The sequence below is a fragment of the Pollachius pollachius genome (genome assembly GCF_949987615.1).
Source record: "Pollachius pollachius genome assembly, chromosome: 15".
Classification (NCBI taxonomy): domain Eukaryota; kingdom Metazoa; phylum Chordata; class Actinopteri; order Gadiformes; family Gadidae; genus Pollachius; species Pollachius pollachius.
The window spans coordinates 13,589,718-13,608,842 of NC_136948.1; the positions used below are offsets into that span (position 1 = coordinate 13,589,718).

Below are 19,125 nucleotides of genomic sequence, written 5' to 3' on the forward strand. Positions count from 1 at the left end.
TTTTACTCATGCATATTCCAACTCATTTCCACTTCATCAGCCCAGGCATAAGTGATGGTAACTGTTAGGCTGTACCATTAAATGGTACCCTGAAACACTAGCATCGCGCCACAGAGTGAACCTGTTCAGTATTTGTTTCTGTTAAGGAAGCGTGGTGGCATGCAAGTGTGACCCAAAGTGATGTGGATAATGTAGGGTTACTGCTATTGAACTATACCTTTCTCTCCTGTTACTAATTCCTCAGATTGAAACCCAATGTCTTCTCCTTTGCTTATGTCTGCTTTTTTGTATGTTTGTTTGTATGTATGTTTGTTTGTGTTCTTCTGGTCATGTTTTTAACTCATCGGTCGCAGTCAACGTGAGTGAGCGGGGTAAATACATGGTTTAGATTTTACTTGTTTCCTTTAAATAAAAAAACACCACCCCGGTGGCTATTTGCACAGCAGCCTCCTGCCCCCTAGACCTCCTCCTCCGCCATCTCCTCCTCCTCCTTCTCCATCTCCTCCTCTTATTCCTCCTCCTTCTCCTCTTCGTTCTCCTCCTCCTCCTCGCTTTCCTCCTCCTTCTCCTTCTCCCAACTCCTCCCTCATTATGAATGCCCATAACTCCACTCGTGCTCTGAACTGAAAAAGCACATGCATGTACCTACGTCACCCGGCATTTGAATCAGTAGTGTCATCAATCAGCTATCCACCACGCCCCCGCTCCCCCTAAACACACCTATACGGTCTCTACTCCTGCAATATAAGTAACTGCTTGTGTTCTTTGTAGAAACCCCTCCTGTACAGCATATGTCTCTTTATGTGTTGAGTATACTAACACATGCACTTTTTAAAGGAACAAACAGTCCCCAAAGCTTTGTATGTAAGACATGCCAAAGCTTTGCTCGTGTGAATCAGCAACACAGCCTTTTATTGTAACTTGAATCTGCCATTTATATTGATTGACATTCATATAATAAGTTATAAAGTGACTTTTGAAGGTGTCCTTAGGGACACAACATACGTGTGTACATGCGGAGGTCTTAAGTCTAGCATCTAAAGGATGTTACCTGTCTTGAGAAACATGCATCTTAATGGAGGGATGAAGTTGATCGCTGAGCCAGTGTTGCACATGCACATGAGCTAGATGTGAAGAGCGTTGGGCCGGACATCAATCCCTTCTCCCTGCCCCAGGTTCCAAGGTGTTGCAGAATGATGAGTTCACCAAGGACCTCTTTAGGTTCCTGCAGCTCCTGTGTGAGGGCCACAACAACGGTAGGTGCTTCCTCTGAGTCTGTGGATTACATGTGGGCATGGGCAGCTACATCCGGGCAGGTCAGGCAGAGGAGATTCCACCTGTATGCTCTCCTACACGGGCTCCATACCGATACCAACATCCGTTTCTTATTTTGTTTTAGATTTCCAGAACTTTCTGAGAACTCAGACGGGGAACACCACCACTGTCAATATTATCATCAGCACCGTGGACTACCTGCTCAGACTCCAGGTAAAGGAAAGCGCTGTGTTGACTGAAGACGCTTCAGCGCGTTGCTCAGCATGACTGAGGAAAGCCAATCCGTCGAGTTTACTTATCGTGTCTTATTTTTCGGGACGTTTAAGGAATCCATCAGCGACTTCTACTGGTACTACTCCGGGAAAGATGTGATGGATGAGGCCGGTCAGAGGAACTTCTCAAAAGCTTTGGCGGTTGCAAAGCAGATTTTTAACTCTCTGACTGAATACATCCAGGTAACAGCTTGTTGTGTATTCTTGCATATTTATATGCAGCATGTGGCATGGGGCTCAGGAGGTAGAGTGGGTTAGCTGGTAACCAAAAGGTTGCTACTTCAATGGTGTCCCTGAGCAAGACACCTCACCCTAACTGCTCCTGATGAGCTGGCTGTCGCCTTGCAGGGTTGACACCACTGTTGGTGTGTGAATGTGTGAGTGAATGTTAGGCAATATTGTAAAGCGCTGCATAAATGCAGTCCACTTATGATTTCCTTTGACTGTGGATCCGGGGAGCCAGCACCTTCAACACTGCTGTCATGTGAATGTGAGTCGCTCACACTTGTAAGTCACCAGTTGCATTTAACCATGGCACTCGTTTTGTTCCAGGGTCCGTGCATCGGGAATCAACAGAGCCTGGCTCACAGCAGATTATGGGACGCGGTCGTCGGTTTCCTACATGTCTTTGCAAACATGCAGATGAAGTTATCGCAGGTAAACTGAGCTTTTTTGGATAACAGCCTATAAAGGAAGAGGCAGGCTCAGACTCATGCATACAAGACTGTAGCCACTAGAGGTCAATGAACTGCTACAAAATATGCCCAGTCTCCATGGTTGAAGTATATAATCTACGCGCCTGGAGTTGACTTAGAGGACTTTTTTTTTTTTTTTTTATACGTGGCCACGAAATATTAGCAAGTTGAAAAAAAAGTTTTAGATAGTTCTGGTAATACTTTTGAGGGCTCGGAATGATGATGTAATTTCCTTACCCAGCACGGGCTGATATACCTGCTCTTGGCAAAAAATCAGTGAGAGACGCTCATTTCTCCATCCTCTGCACTCTTTCTCTGCACCAGTAATACTCCACTATAGTCCTTGCAAACTTTTTATTTATTATTTATTACCGGCCAAGAGAAAGTGGGTAATCTCACGCTGGGCATGGGAGTGACATCACCATTTCGTGTCCTCAGAAAACAGTTTATATAAAATTATCTTGAACAAATTTGAAAAAAGGAATGCTCTCCTCTCTGTCACCTCTGGGGCACTGTGGTGATCATCACTCTTCCATCCATTACCTTTCCCCCTCTGCCTCTCAATGAGGCTGGGAGGTAAGGGTGCAGAAAACGTCAACCACCTTACCTGATTATGGTACCATTCCGAAAGGTCAGGGAGGATAATGTAAAGTAATAGACACCGCAGGTGGGGGGAGGTTTCAGATGGTCTCCATCAAAGGGCCACCCCATGAGATTTATAGCCTGCTGAAAGAAAGACTCTGAGGATATCCTCCATGAGTACGTCTGGCCCTAGCCATCTGCACCATGACAGTAAAACACCATTAGCCAGCAGCTGATGGATGGATTGGGGGTTAGAGAGCCCTTTGGTTTCTCACTGAATCCCAGCAGGGGGGCCCTGTTCTCAGACAGCAGCCTTGAGCCCTTTCCAAATGCAGCGTATTTAAGCCACCCCCCAGGGAGTGTCGAGGTCTGAGGAGGAGAGGGTGATAACTTAACTTGTCAGATTGAATATAAAGAGAGAGAAAGGCTTAACGTTTACCTCTGCGTTTCTCTGTGTTTCTCAGGACTCCAGTCAGATTGAGTTGCTGAAGGAGCTGCTGGACCTCCAGAAGGACATGATAGTGATGATGCTCTCTCTCCTGGAAGGTTCGCTTCCTGCTGACTCTCTCACATTAATAGTCAACACACACACCGCTACAGCTCATTATTTTTATCTCGTTTGCTTGACTTTTTTTTTTTAATGAATCAAACATTGACTTATGCAGTCAGGAAGATTGAGCTCCTGCTACATTTGCACGGGCAGAGGTTACCTTGCTGCCGGTGTGTACACAACGTGATAATCCGTTTACCGCCTCCCCCCAGGTAACGTGGTCAACGGCACCATCGGCAAGCAGATGGTAGACACCCTAGTGGAGTCGTCCAGCAATGTGGAGATGATCCTCAAGTTCTTTGACATGTTCCTCAAGCTGAAGGACCTGACCACGTCGGACAGCTTCAAGGAGTACGACCCCGACAGCAAAGGGGTCATCTCCAAGAAGGACTTCCAGAAGTCCATGGAGAACCAGAAGCAGTACTCCCAGTCGGAGATCGAGTTCCTGCTCTCCTGCGCCGAGGCCGATGAGAACGACATGTTCAACTACGAGGAGTTTGTGCAGCGGTTCCATGAGCCCGCCAAGGACATCGGCTTCAACGTGGCCGTGCTGCTCACCAACCTCTCGGAGCACATGCCCAACGACGGCCGCCTTTCGGCCTTCCGGGACCTAGCCGAGAGCGTGCTCAGCTACTTCGAGCCCTACCTGGGCCGCATCGAGATCATGGGTGGTGCCAAGCGCATCGAGCGGGTGTACTTCGAGATCAGCGAGTCCAGCCGCACGCAGTGGGAGAAGCCGCAGGTGAAGGAGTCCAAGCGGCAGTTCATCTTCGACGTGGTCAACGAGGGCGGCGAGAGCGAGAAGATGGAGCTCTTTGTCAACTTCTGCGAGGACACCATCTTCGAGATGCAGCTGGCGTCACAGATCTCGGAGCCGGACCCCGTGGAGCGGCCAGAGGAGGACGAGGAGGACCACCAGAGCGTGGCGGAGGAGCAGGACGAGGAGGAAGAGGAGGAGCACACGCTGCTTGAGTCGTCGTCGGCCTTCACCCTGGCCTGCGTCTCGGTCAGCAAGAGCCTGGGCCGCCTGCGCCGGCTGCTGACCGCACGGAGCCTGCGCCGACGCTACCGGCGCTTCAGGAGGATGAGCGTGAGGGAGATGGTGCGCGGCTTCTTCTCCTTCTTCTGGATGATCATCACCGGCCTCTTCCACTTCCTCTACGGCCTGGTGTGGGGCTTCTTCCACATCCTGTGGACCACCATGTTCGGCGGCGGGCTGGTGGAGGGCGCCAAGAACATCAAGGTGACGGACATCCTGGGGAACATGCCGGACCCCACGCAGTTCGGGATCCACGGCGACGCTCTAGAGACGGAGAAGATGGAGGCGTGCGAGGCGTCGCAGCTGGCCGAGCTGGGCAAGCTGTCGCAGGGCGAGGAGGCGGAGGCCGACCTGATCGCTGAGCTGCTGTACATCCAGCCCAAGAAGGAGGGCAAGCACGGCTCAGAGCCGGGCCTGGGCGACGTGTCTGAGGTGGTGGTCGGCGACGCCCCCTCCATCGCCAGCGCCGTCAAGCAAAAGAAAGCACAGGTCGGTATTCACGTCTGTATGTAGGGGAATGGACTTCATAGAGTCTGTGGTTGCCTCTAGAAACCAGGAACATGAGCAGATATGGGGCTCATATAACAGTCGTCCAACCTTTATGATGCAAACACTTGTTCCACGTTGAGTGTCTTCCAGGTTTTCATTAAATACAGTGTTTCACGACAAGCTGATGAACGGCGCAATATCGTTTGGTTTTAAGGAAGCGGCGAAGAAGAGAGCGACCAACGGCGACTACAAAGGGGACTCGGAGAACTCGGAGTGAGTGCACTTAACAGGACCTTCCTTAATGGGATTACACACATTGATTTGATTTCTCGTATGAACACAATCATCCTGGCCTCGCGGCTACATAACAGGATTTAGTAAGTGGGGTCAGTACTTTGAGTGGGGTGAGTTATTTTCAAGGCTTTGTACAATTATAAGGCCTAAAAGGCTTTTTTCGGGTGCTAGTCTCATTGTAGATTGGTGGAGACTATTATTTAGTCATTAAGTTCAACAGTAAGTTAGTTTATTGATACTTCCATCTTAAATTAGTAAATGGGTACTGTATAACTGCTATTCTGGCTTTGTGCGAACAAAAACACTACGTGGGTTTGTCTCTCCAGCTGGGAGACCGGAGAGAAGAAGGACCAGGACAAGTCCAAGGAGGACGCCCCCCAGGGATCGTCCCCGGAGGAGAAGAGATTCCCCAAGAAAAGACCTGGTCTGAAGAGAGAACCACCAGAGGCCTTCACCGCTAGCTTCCTCGCGGGGCTGGAGATCTACCAGACCAAGATGCTGGTCAGACACCCAGGAATCCTGGCCTTGTGTTTTAATTAGAGCAGTATACAAAAATACTATGGATTGATGAATTGATCTTTGCATCAATGGCACTTCTGTGTTTGTCCTTTCCACAAAATGTTCACAGAACTACCTTGCTAGAAACTTCTACAACCTCCGGTTCCTGGCGCTTTTCGTGGCCTTCGCCATCAATTTCATTCTACTCTTCTACAAAGTAAGCTCCTCGACTTTTCTTATTCCATCCCTGTTAAGAATTCATTTTGAGCATACAACTTGGAAGTCCCACTTTAAGTGAATGGTGCAGCTCACTAACTCCCTGTGTGTGTGGTGAAGGTGCCCTTGGTGGTATTTAGGTATGAATATTGCAGCTCACTCTCTCCCTGTGTGTGTGTTACCGGTCCCAAGTAGCCAGGACGGTGATAACAAGTAGATGAGCAGAGCGGATTTCTCAAAAGCAGGCATATATTTTTACAAGGACTGAAGCAGCACAGCTTTTGTTTCGTCTTCCGAAATCCGTGTCATTATTTCACAATTATCACGAGTAACACAGAAATAAATAAAATAATAAATAAACAAATAAATATAAACTCTTCCCTGGTTAAAGTGTCTGTTAAATTGTCTATTATTCCTTTGTAGGTTCTCTTTGCAAATAAAACATAAAAAGTGCAATAAAAAATTGAGGCTCACATGTACCGTTTCTCTCCACTCTTAGTTCACCTTAAAATCAATACAGAACTCCTTTTTTATCAAAATCCAAGTGGCTGTTTCAGCTTATTCGCTGGTTGTTTTGAGCTATCTCACAGTGCAATTAAATACTGTTCTGTTCCTATAATATAAATAAACATACTTTGGCTTTAAACCACAATAAACCATAAGACAAACAGCACCTAGAGAATTTACATTAAACCACTGCCTGAACTACAATGGACGATTTGTCTGCCTAACAGACCGACTAAGCCCTAACCCCTGTGGGGGGGTCGTCCCCCAGAAGAAATTTTTCACAAACAAACAAAGCATTCTGGCAAAATAATAAAGGCAAAATAGAACATTTACTTACAAAGACGAATGGGGCCAGGGAACTAAGTTAATTTATTTGCCTTGTAGAATTCAGGAACATTAAGAGTGCACATACATCAACAAAAACTGTGAATTACACACAAGGTAACATTCTGTGTGTGTGTGTGTGTGTGTGTGTGAGAGAGAGTGAGAGAGTGAGTGAGAGAGAGAATGGGTGAGTGTGTTACGGCCAATCCATTGTGTTGGTAACTTCACAGAAAAATACAATAAAATATGAATTCCACAAAATTCATGTAAATGTGCAAACTTTTGTGTGTGGTTGTTCAAGACACACTGAATGCCTGATGTCACCATAGGGTTGCAGAGGACTAAATACAGTATGTACACTTGAAAGGGGTGGGGGGGGGTTGTGAGGTTCTGCAACCAGTGTCCACGTCACAGGAAGGGGGAGGGGGGGGGGGGGTGAGAGAGAGAGTGGGAGAGACTAGTAGGAGAACTCTTGGAAAACTCTTACTTGTATAAGAACTTTGCTCGTCTGTCTTTCTGAGTGGCAAATTTCTCAATAACCCTTTTATTGAAATCTGGAATGTCCCGTGTGAGTTTTTTCTCTATAGAGAGCATAGCCAGAGCATTGAGGCGATCTTGGGCCATAGTGTTCTTAAGGAAAGTCTTTATCCTCTTTAAGGTGGAGAAGCATCTCTCTGATTCTGCTGTTGACATTGGTGTGGTGATGAGGATCTTGAGAAGGCTTACAGTTTCGCTGAATGTGTCTTGCAGGTTATTTCCCATTAGAACCTGAAATAGAGCCAGTGCTCCACTGCAGCCCTCAAAATCCTCATGCTCGTAGATCAGGGACAGTTCTGTTTTAAGTCTGGCTTTGTCCAACATGGGATAGGCATCCACCGTGGTTTCCAGCGCTGAATCTGGGAACTTTCTGCTGTGTTGTGGGAACATGTCACCTTGCAACAGAGTAGCACTGATGAGATGCTTTGTGAAAGAAAACCTCTCCTTGGCATGGCCCATAATGGTGTCACAGATCTATGAAATAATAAAAAACAGAAAACATGTCCCAGTTCAACAATACAATAAAATCAGCATATTCCTACCAGTTAATTTTTTTTATGAGCAAGTAAAGCTAACCGTAATAATTAAAAAGCATAAATGTGGGAAAAAAAGACTGTCTGCATTCTCCAGTAGATATACAGTATACATAGTATGTCTAATAATGACAACTTGGAATACAAAAATATGCAAACAAACACAAATACATATAGGCTAGTGGACTACCGAAATATAAGTTGCTTACCTCTATTGCCAGGTGCTGTTGTGTTTCTTCTCCCATTGCCCTGCGTTTCCTCGCGGGTGGTCCCTCTATAGGTCCCCCATAGTCCTCCTCCTTAATCTGAGAAGGAACAGTGTCCCTGATCCAAAACAAGTTTCACAAGTTACTGTCCAACCTGAAATTACTCTAAAAGAATCTATCTAGAAACCAACTTGCTGATAAAATAAATCAAGAACTTTATTAAAGTATGTGCTGTTGTTGTGTTGGGCCTAGTCAATGTCATCTAGATTCATCAGAAATAAATTCACTAGTCTGACATGGTGAAATTGTGATATTTGTGAGAGGTTCTATTGTGCTCAGCCATGTGGATTCATGTTTTTACTGTGTAGGCTACATGTAAGCATGTTTTAAGCAAATATGTAAAATCATAGCTTACCTGATGGCCTGTATGCTTTGAGTGAACTTCTGGGTGATCCCTGCGATGAAGACAGTGTCTATATTCCTCTTCTGCAGCTGGTTAAACAGCATGTCTACATGTGGCATGATTTTGTGAAATAATGCCAGGAAAAAACAGAAAGCCTCGTCTTCCAACATTCTCAATAAACCCCCGGCCTCTCTCTTCGATATGGCATCAAAGTCTCCTCTGTCTCGAATGGTTTGGAAGCACTTGACCAGTTCATCTTTGTGGTCGTAAACTGTGTTAACAGCACAGCTGTGGAAGTTCCATCGCGTTGGTGAAGCACCTGGGAGTCGACGACCCACCACTTCATCCAGCACTGCCGTTCGGTTGAATGACTTGTGGAAAAAAGAAGAAAACCCCCCAATGTCTGAAAAAAACTGGCCGACCTTCGTAATATGGGATGTTGCCTGCTGCATGATGAGGTTCAACTGATGCGCATAACAGTGAACGTAGTAGGCACTCCCGTAGACATCTTGAACTTTACGTTGCACTCCACCTGTAGCACCCCTCATCACTGCGGCACCATCATAGGCCTGGGCAATTAGTTTTCTCTCTTGTCCTGCGGGAAGGATGGTGCTCAGCCTTTCCAAAAGCGCAGCGGCAATCGTCTCAGCAGTCGAATTTGGAAGCGCAATGAACTCAAAGAAGCGTTCTTTGATGTTATTGTTGCCATCTATGTACCTTATCACAAACACAAGCTGGCAATGAGTGCAGACATCGGTTGTCTCGTCTGCCTGAATGGCAATGTAGTCTGCTTGTTTCACCTCTTCCAAAACGCAGTCTCTGAGAACTGACAACATGCAGTCCAACAGTTCATTTTGCACGGTATTTGAAGTGCCTTTAAAAACTGTGGCGTTTTCCAGGTGCACCTCCAACTCACGGTCAATGGAGGCCATGAGATCAATTAGACCTCGGAAAATGCCTGGATTTTCTGATGTGTCACTCTGATCGTGACCACGCAGAGCAAGTTCAAAGGCACCACAAAATTTCACAGCATCGATGATCTTTGACAAAATATGACGATTCCTGTCCACCTCCTCATTGTGCCTTCTTACACTAATGCGGTGTCCCTCATCTAGCTGTGCGGCTATGCTAATTCGGCCTAGCATGGCTAGCTTCACACAGTTGTTCATATGCACTCTTGCTCGCTCGTGTTTTTTTATCCGTTCTGACAGATGTTTCAGGTCTGTCACCCCTGTCTGTGTCCACGAACTATCACACGTACTTGTTTTAAAAAGTATACAAGGAAAGCAAAAAATTGCATTGGCATACCCACAGCTAGTTAGCCAAGCCTTTCGATCGAACCAACCTCTGGAAAAACTTCTCTTGTAGGCTCTATCCTTTTCTCTTGCTTGTTGGGTTATGTTCACTTCTGGCTTGTCTGGTCCGAGTTCTTTTACTTGCAGTTTTTCTGCAAATGTTCTTCTCTCAAAGGGATTCATAAGCAAAGACTTAACTGAATTTGGGGCTAGCTGAACCCCCAGGGAAACAATGATAGCAGTACCCGAAGTCGCCATGTTGCTTATCTCTGAGGTAAATGCGCGGTAACTGGACGATGCACTGTGTTCTAATCTTTTGGGCTATATTTTCATAGCCCACAAGCCATAAAATTCGACAACGCTGCAAAATTATGTACTTTTCTGCTTAGCAACCGGGGAACCATTGGCTAAACAAATCAGGCGTGTTGTGCTGAGCGAACTGTGGCCCTAGGGAAGACGCCTTCACCAAAATGATAACGTTGAACATGAAAGTGAATGAAGATATAATTATGGAGCATTCCAAAGATATTCTAAAGTAAATGCATTATTCGAATGCAATTAACATAGATTTCTGAAAATGAGAGATTATAAAAATAAATATATGTAAACAAAACAAAAAAAAAAACAGGGAGGCAGATCGGCGGGAGGTGGCGCCCCAGCGCCCTCTATAGGGGAGCCGCCAGTGCTACAATGTGTGTGTTTCCACAATAATATACTATGCGTTCGGGACAATTGCCATTTAACACTAATGCCGTTGGGCGCGGAACAAACAAAGGAGGTTTCAAAAGTTAATAACTCGGCATTACGGACTTCAAACTCGACACAAAATTTATCGACTTTGTTCTAAAATGTTCCGATTCATGAAAATAGTTATTTGTGTGATTTTCACAGTGTACAAACCTGAAAAGCAGGTATATATTTTTACAAGGACTAAAGCAGCACAGCTTTTGTTTTGTCTTCCGAAATCCGTCTGGCAAGGAAGCGGAAATGCCCCCCAACCATAGGAGTCCGGGCTGCAGCGCAAACACTTTGGTTCCACCCTTCCGTTTCCAAGTAAACCGTAATACGTGATAAATAAATACTCGTGAATAAATATATACTATGTAAATAAAACATATGTAAATGAATGACTATCGGTTATACATATCAATTCTTAAAATAAAAATGCATATTAAAATAGTGGTTTGGTTTTGAGTGTAACACGTGTGGTGAAAGTGACCCTGGTGGTGTTTTAAGTGTGAATAGTGCAGCTCACTCTCTCCCTGGATGTCTGTTTGTGGTGAAGGTTTTGACATGCAACTTTAACGTCCCAGCCTCTCCCATGTGTAACTCTGAAACATTTCATACCTTTTGCTTGTAAACTTTTTTTTTTTTTAAACTTGGTTAAAAGAAGTTAAACCCTCTTCTCGGTTGTCAGGTGACGGGCGACGACGCGGATGAGCCGGACCCGTGGAACGGCGGCGGCAAAGTGGCGGAGGAGGAGGACGAGGGCGTGGTGGAGTACTTTGTGCTGCAGGAGAGCACGGGCTACATGGCGCCCACCCTGCGCTTCCTGGCCATCCTGCACACCGTCATCTCCTTCCTCTGCGTGGTGGGCTACTACTACCTGAAGGTACGGGCGTCAGGGACCCCCGCACGGCTGTCCTGGACACACACACACACATACATACATGCATACAAACATTCATGCATGTGTGTGGTGAAGGTGCCCTTAGGAGTGTTTAAGTGTGGACACTGCAACTCACGTCCCCTCTGTGTGTGTGTGTGTGTGTGTGTGTGTGTGTGTGTGTGTGTGTGTGTGTGTGTGTGTGTGTGTGTGTGTGTGTGGTTAAGGTGCCCTTAGTGGTGTTTAAGCGAGAGAAGGAGATTGCCAGGAAGCTGGAGTTTGACGGACTGTACATCACGGAGCAGCCGTCAGACGACGACATCAAGGGCCAGTGGGACCGCCTGGTGATCAACACGCCGTGAGTCCCGGGGCCCTTCCCCAGCCACCGCCGCACTCCTGACACACTCTGCTTTAAATGATTATGCATACTATCACTTTTCTAAGTACTCAACACTTTACAGAGTGAGTACAAAAAAAATAATTTAATAAGAAAGTATATTACAGTGGAAAAAAGGGAAGGAGATTATGTGTTGAAAGCAATCTTAAAACATGGGTTTTGAGGGCCTGTTAAAATGAAGGGAGTGTGTTGGTGCTTTAGGAGGATAAGTGTGTTCTCAGGTTTGCGTTCATTTGGCAATCCATTATTTTTATTTGTTAGGTTGATATCACATTGTTTTGTAAGAAAATGGGTTACGATTTGTTCTGCTCCCAATGGATTTGTCTGATGCACAAATATGCTTTGTACTTTGTCTTTCCACAGCTCTTTCCCCTACAACTACTGGGACAAATTTGTCAAACGCAAAGTGAGTGTTTTGCGTTTGCCGTCGTTGTGTTGTGTATTTTCTGAGGTCATATTGTTGAAAAAGAAATAAAAGAAATAAAGAAATAAAATAAAATGTGTTCAAAAGCGAAATGTGCATCGGCTCATGAGATCACCACGGGCGTCTAGACGCACGCGCCGTACACACAGTACAGGCGGTCGCCGTGGGTTACGGCCCTAACGTGTCCCCGTCGCCCCCCCCCCCCCCCCTCCAGGTGATCAAGAAGTACGGCGACCTGTACGGGGCGGAGCGCATCGCCGAGCTGCTGGGGCTGGACAAGAGCGCCCTGGACTTCAACCCCACCGAGGAGACGGTGGCCAAGGAGGCCTCACTGGCGTCCTGGTGAGGGGGGGGGGGATGATGAAAGCAGGGGTCTGGGGCGGGGGGTAGAGGGGGAGGGAGAGAGGGAGGGGAGAGAGAGGGCGAGGGCGGATGTTGTAAGCCCGGAGTCTGTTGTATTCAACCCCCCGTCTGTCTTTTTAAACAGGCTGAGCTCCATCGACACAAAGTACCACATCTGGAAGATGGGGGTGGTGTTCACGGACAACGTGAGTGTGAATATTGTTGTTTTAATATGTTGTTGTTTATACTTGACCCCTTCCGACAGGTTGATTAAACGATAATTGAGGAAATAACTGCACACAACTGATTGACGATGAATGAAGTTGATTCTATTTAGATTTGTTCTATTATTGAAAGACGTTATGTCCCCCCTCAGTCCTTTCTGTATCTGGTGTGGTACACCACCATGTCCATCCTGGGACACTACAACAACTTTTTCTTCGCTGCTCACTTGTTGGACATCGCCATGGGCTTCAAAACGCTCCGCACCATCCTGTCCTCCGTCACCCATAACGGCAAGCAGGTGAGGGGAGCCGTATTGGCCGCCAGGGGGCACTGCAGATTTAAAGTCTTCTAGTTGACTCTGCCTCCTCGACAGCGCCTATCAATCCTCACTAATCACTTAGCACAGCAGTTTACTTTTAAATGTTATGTTTTTTGCTTATACACAATTTAGTCACCAACAAGCAACAGCCACAAATCAAATCTGTATTACAGCCCATATTTCATCGGATGATGTTTTTCTATTTTCTTAGTTCAGTATGCATTATTTATTTCTAATCTGATTTGAGAGGAGTCTGGCTCTTGTAATTAATACCCGAATAACAAATTACATCCTTGAACTAAATATGCCCACTCAATCAAAAAAGAGGAAGTGGAGATCTAATTAATAGAAAGAGATAAGGAGAGAGATATGGATAGAAAGAAGATAGAAAGAAGACTAGGGATAAAAATCTCTCAAAAAGTGGAGCTATAACTAAATACATTAACACAGTCGTGTCTGTGTGTTTGTGTGTGCGTCTGCGCACGCGTGTGTGCTTGCGTGTGCGTCTGTGCGCACGTGTGTGTGCTTGTGTGTGCGTGCGTCTACGTATGCGTGTGTGTGTGCGTCTACGTGTATGTGTGTGTGTGTGTGTGTGTGTGTGTGTGTGTGTGTGTGCCTGCCTGACAGCTGGTGCTGACGGTGGGCCTGCTGGCGGTGGTGGTGTACCTGTACACCGTGGTGGCCTTCAACTTCTTCAGGAAGTTCTACAACAAGGGCGAGGACGACGAGGAGCCCGACATGAAGTGTGACGACATGATGACGGTGAGGAGCGACACGGCGCAACGCTGCCTCACATTCACCCATTCACGCTCACATTCACACACCGACAGCGGAGTCAACCCCGCGCGGCGACAGCCGGCTCGTCTGGAGCGGTTAGGGTGAGGCGTCTAGCTCTTGGCTCACCACTACATCGGCGGTTCTTCCTCTGTGGTGTTTTTGTTTTTTGGCTTGGTTCCCCAGTCAGTCGGCGCTGGAGGCTCAGACACTGAGGACTCTATGAGAAGCGGCAGGCTTCTGTTTTGTGTCTGATGTCCCTCTGACCCAGGATGTCAGGTGTTGACGGCGTGTTGTGAGAGCAGACGTCCAGACGCTACTGGGCAATACTCCCAAATGTGTTGTTTACTAGAGTCTATAAGATCTACACATAGACAGATATATGTAAATATATATTTTTATATTTTTATATATATATATGTGTGTGTACATATATGTATTTATATATATATATATGTGTGTGTGTGTGTATATATGTATATGTGTGTATCTATATATGTATATATATGTGTGTGTGCATATATGTATTTATATATATATATATGTGTGTATCTATATATATGTATATGTATGTATATACATACACAACAGAGGATGGAGGCTGTCTATCTGTCTGTGCCTTACGATATTGTTTAGTGCTTTTCTATGCCTCAGCATTTCGGTATCTTCTTAAAGGGGACATAAAGGGGGATCTAGGTGGACACGCCCACTAGTGATGTCATATGGGGCAGATTTTTGAAATGGCTTGTAAGGCTAATCACACTCACACCTGGTGGTATAATATGTCCCCTTTAAGGTTTCTGAAGGGTTTAACTGATGCTATTCTTAACCTCTCTCTCTCCCCCCCCCCCCCCCCCGTGTCCTCCAGTGCTATCTGTTCCACATGTACGTGGGGGTCCGGGCGGGGGGCGGCATCGGCGACGAGATAGAGGACCCGGCGGGAGACCCCTACGAGCTCTACCGAATCCTCTTCGACATCACCTTCTTCTTCTTCGTCATCGTCATCCTCCTGGCCATCATCCAGGGTAAGGGGGCACTGGTGTGTGTGTCTGTGTGTGTGTCTGTGTGTGTGTGTGTGTGTGGGATTGTGTGCGTGCGTGTTTGTGTGTCATTGTAAAAACATTGTCTTGAGATTTGTCAATTTTATATCTGACACTTTTATGTCCCATCGCACTCTATGAACGGGGTGGCTGCCTTTTAGAAAACACATGAATAATGTATTAAATTTCTTTCAACAGCCATCGTATGGAAACAAGATAACAAAGTCTGCCAATACCCAAAACAAGCATGCATCTAAACTTTTAATACCGATAATAGTGAATCGTTTCAATCTATGACGGTAGTGAAAACTCTCTGGCCACAGCCTGAGGATGAGACAGGATTTAGTATATGCATGTGTGCACATCAGTATGTTGTGACACACACGCATGCAAGCAAGCACCCACATGCGCGCGTACACACACACACACACACACACACACACACACACACACACACACACACACACACACACACACACACACACACACACACACACACACACACACACACACACACACACACACACCATGAAGTTAATGTCCAGGTTCCAAGGTTGTCCTTCTGCCTGGGACTATGTATAATAATAATAATAACAATAATATTAATATATCAGCAAGATATTAGTTACATAGAGGCCCCCAGTAGGTCAAATTAAACACGCTATTATTCAAAAGTTTGGCACAACAAGCAAACACAACGATTTGGCGATCACCGGCGAGGTCTCCAGCCCTCAGGAATTGAGGCGCGAGCGACCACTCTCTTCATGCGGTGATGACATGTGGTGATGTGTGATGATGTCGCACGGTGATGACACGTGTGACTGTGTTGTGTTCCCGGCCGCAGGTCTGATCATCGATGCGTTCGGGGAGCTGCGAGACCAACAGGAGCAGGTGAAAGAGGACATGGAGGTGAGACGAGACAAACGCTAGTGTGAGGTCATCGCGTGTCGCCGCCTCTGCTGCACACACACACACACACACACACACACACACACACACACACACACACACACACACACACACACACACACACACACACACACACACACACACACACACACACACACACACACACACACACACACACACACACCACACACATGTAACCGCTTTCTGCTCTTGGCTCCGCAGACCAAGTGCTTCATCTGCGGCATCGGCAACGACTACTTCGACACGACACCTCACGGGTTCGAGACCCACACCTTACAAGAACACAACCTGGCCAACTACCTGTGAGTGGTCCCCCCCCCCCCAGCTCCCCCACCCCGCGCTATCAGGGCGTCAATCACGCCACGGGTTATTGTTCGCCTCTCCTCCTCATTGCCTCCGTTCTCCAACCGCAGTGTCTTCTTAACGGCGTGTGTGTGTCGCGGTAGCATGAGTGACAGGGTTACTAATGACCCTCTCCTCCCCCTCCAATAGACAACTCTGTCTTTCCCTTCCTCTTCCTCATCTCATCGTCCCTCTCTCCCCATCCCTCCCTCCTTCCCTCCCTCTCACTCTCAACACCCTGCTTCTCCCTTCCTTCCTCCCTCCTTCCTTCCCTACCTCCCCCATTTCTCCCTCCCTCCCTTCCTTTCTTCCTCCCCCCCTCAACTCCCTGTTTCTCCCTCCCTCCCCTCTTTCGCCCTCCCTCCCTACCTCCTTCCCTCCCCCCCTCCATGTTTCTCCCTCCCTCCCCTCTTTCGCCCTCCCTCCCTACCTCCTTCCCTCCCCCCCTCCATGTTTCTCCCTCCCTCCCTCACTCCCCTGTTTCTCCCTCCCTCCCTCCCCCCTCGACCCCCTGTTTCTTCCCATCATGTCATTGTCTGGAGAAAATCACTCTTCTGTCTTCCGACGGTGGATCGAGAAGGGGTGGGGGGATATGTTGTAAGACTGGGGCGTCATTGTCTCTTTCCATTACTTTTTAATGCCCCCCCTTCATTGGCGACTGAGGTGTTTGGGGTATTGCGCCTTCAGGCAGTATTCGTTCGGAGTTGCCGCTCTTGGAGGGCCTGCCATTGGCCCCCCGCTGGCTTATGGGGAACCACAGGTTCAGATAGAATCCTGTCCCTCATGATTGGTGAAAGCCTTTCAACACCAGGATGTCTAAGTTACAGTTAGCTGAGGTTCAGGCCCAGGTTGGACAGACTTCTCCAACCACCCAAGTGCCTGAATAAAAGTTTCCAAAGTGTCGTCATATTGTAGCCAAACGTAAATCTACTCTTCTAGCGCTGCTGTTTCACTGTGCGTCATTGGCTATATCCTCAACCAATCTATGTTTCTATGTATCTATTTAACTATCTTTCACAGGTCCAGGGTCAGTACGGACATGAGTAAGACAGAAAGCAGGACAGACAGAGACATGTCATACGACCAAGTCTTGCTGTGTGTGGTTGCCTTTATCTTACCTGCTTTTGTTCAATCAGGTTTTTCCTGATGTACCTTATCAACAAGGATGAGACGGAACACACAGGACAGGTAAAACACCGCCCCAAGGAATATCTCACCCCTTACTGCCAATGTCCACATTGTGTTTGTGTTGGGTACACGCTAACGGCTATATGTGTCTTGTACATGTGTGTGTGCGTGTTTATACGTTGGTGTTTAAACGTCAGGAGTCCTACGTGTGGAAGATGTATCAGGAGCGATGTTGGGACTTCTTCCCAGCTGGAGACTGCTTCCGCAAGCAGTACGAAGACCAGCTCGGATAGGGAGGGGACCACAGGGACGCCGGGGCTGCTGGGATATGTAGTCCCGGCGGACACAGTGTCGCTGGTACGCAATACAACACGGCGGCGACCCCCCACCGCGGACGCTGCTACTCAAAGGCTACGGATCGGTTTGAGGAGATACACCGCAAGATGGACGCCTCAGAGTTTCCGTCAATATCAAACGTACCTCGGCTATCTTGGGGTGCGGTGCCAATCTCTGAACGGGGGAACCAAACCACTGACCTTCCTTGACTTTTCTTTTGGAATTCCTTGGTTTTGACAACGTGTTGCCTTTTACTCCACATGATCCCAAACCATTGCACAATTTTTTTTGTTGGTCTTTTTGAGAAACACTGGGTTGTGTGGGGTTATGGGACAATGTGTGAGTCATAATATGCACAAAGAACCCACTTTTGTTATTTAGAGAATGTTTAAAACAGAGACTTAATGCCAAAAGAGTCACGGAGGGCGTGGTCGACTTGTGGAGCACTTGATTCGACGTGTGAGAACTCTATGTTGTGAACACCCCGTATTGAGACGATTGAGTATTATGATGAACTGACAAAAACTGATGTTTTGTTTATTTTATAGGATGTGACATGCCTAAAATTATTCATGAAGTGCCTTACAATACTGTAACTACATTACAATAAAGCTATGCAAAACCTCAGTTTTTTTCCTTTATTGTATGTAACTACAGTTGATCTCTTGAAGCAGCACCAATTGGCTGCCCAGGTCTTATATGTGGCTGATGTTCATTTGAAAAGGAGAAAGAACAGAATCTGTTATTATGTATGTATGAATCTATTTATTTATTTATTTATTTTAATTATATATTTATTTGCAGACTGCAGCATCTGAACTGCAAATCTTCGGTAAAAAAAAAGATAAATATATATCACACAACAACAGGACTGACTGAAAATCTTGAAACAATAACTAAAAATGAAGTTGCTATTGTATGGCCATTTGTATGTAGTAGCTTTGCTCAACAGTGCATTTCTTTTGATGGAAAATAAAAAAAAGGAATCAAAATGGGTCTGTGTATTTGCATCATTTGCCATGGGATTGGCGTACTTCTCTCTTGCACATCATAACCCATTTCTGGTATAAAAATAATTTCCCCAACTGTTGGTCGCATCCTGAGCTAAACATTAGTTGAATTGAACACGTAACTAGGTGTATTCCAAATATAGTTTGTGCTAAATGTCAACCTTTCCTTTAGGATTGACTGTGTCCACTTAAACTATTTATTTTACCTGTTTTTGTCATTTCCCTTTGCTATTGTTCTTCTCGATACAATTTCTTATGACACTGGACTCCATTTTATCTTAATTTAGCCAAATGTCGTAGACTCCAAAGCTTCTCACCAACAAGTACGACCCAGACGCTTCAGCAGCATTACATCCACGTCCCTCAAACACTGAACACAACCACACAGACCAACACCAGACCACTACAACCCGACACAGCGTCAACGGGACCAGCTGACCCTAGATGGCCCCGCCCCAGGGCTGGGGTGACAGGCTGCCACTGCAGGGTCTCAGCCAGCCTCCTCCTGGGAGTTTGAGTCCTGGTTCCCCCCTTCCC

At 46.6% G+C, this 19,125-nt stretch overlaps 1 protein-coding gene and 1 long non-coding RNA gene across 2 annotated transcripts in view; one reads left to right on the top strand and one right to left on the bottom strand.

Annotated features, from left to right (window-relative positions):
• The window catches only part of LOC307086928 (ryanodine receptor 3), a gene marked incomplete at both ends in the record, with an annotated part of 129,502 nt that extends 111,967 nt beyond the window's left edge, over positions 1 to 17,535 (top strand). The window contains 21 exon segments of the mRNA XM_079752274.1: positions 1,129 to 1,256; positions 1,400 to 1,488; positions 1,602 to 1,730; positions 2,100 to 2,204; positions 3,289 to 3,370; positions 3,587 to 4,902; positions 5,117 to 5,175; positions 5,523 to 5,697; positions 5,825 to 5,911; positions 11,133 to 11,327; positions 11,549 to 11,679; positions 12,082 to 12,124; positions 12,357 to 12,484; positions 12,630 to 12,690; positions 12,861 to 13,007; positions 13,656 to 13,790; positions 14,671 to 14,827; positions 15,687 to 15,751; positions 15,974 to 16,074; positions 17,251 to 17,302; positions 17,440 to 17,535. Coding sequence (XP_079608400.1) covers positions 1,129 to 1,256; positions 1,400 to 1,488; positions 1,602 to 1,730; positions 2,100 to 2,204; positions 3,289 to 3,370; positions 3,587 to 4,902; positions 5,117 to 5,175; positions 5,523 to 5,697; positions 5,825 to 5,911; positions 11,133 to 11,327; positions 11,549 to 11,679; positions 12,082 to 12,124; positions 12,357 to 12,484; positions 12,630 to 12,690; positions 12,861 to 13,007; positions 13,656 to 13,790; positions 14,671 to 14,827; positions 15,687 to 15,751; positions 15,974 to 16,074; positions 17,251 to 17,302; positions 17,440 to 17,535 — 3,481 coding nt within the window.
• LOC307087073 lies at positions 6,777 to 10,667 on the bottom strand. The gene is made up of 3 exons (XR_013812476.1): positions 8,433 to 10,667; positions 8,021 to 8,135; positions 6,777 to 7,752 (listed from the first exon to the last, which is right to left on the bottom strand). It is a non-coding gene; the product is annotated as an uncharacterized lncRNA (long non-coding RNA).
• Positions 17,536 to 19,125: the final 1,590 nt, after the last annotated feature.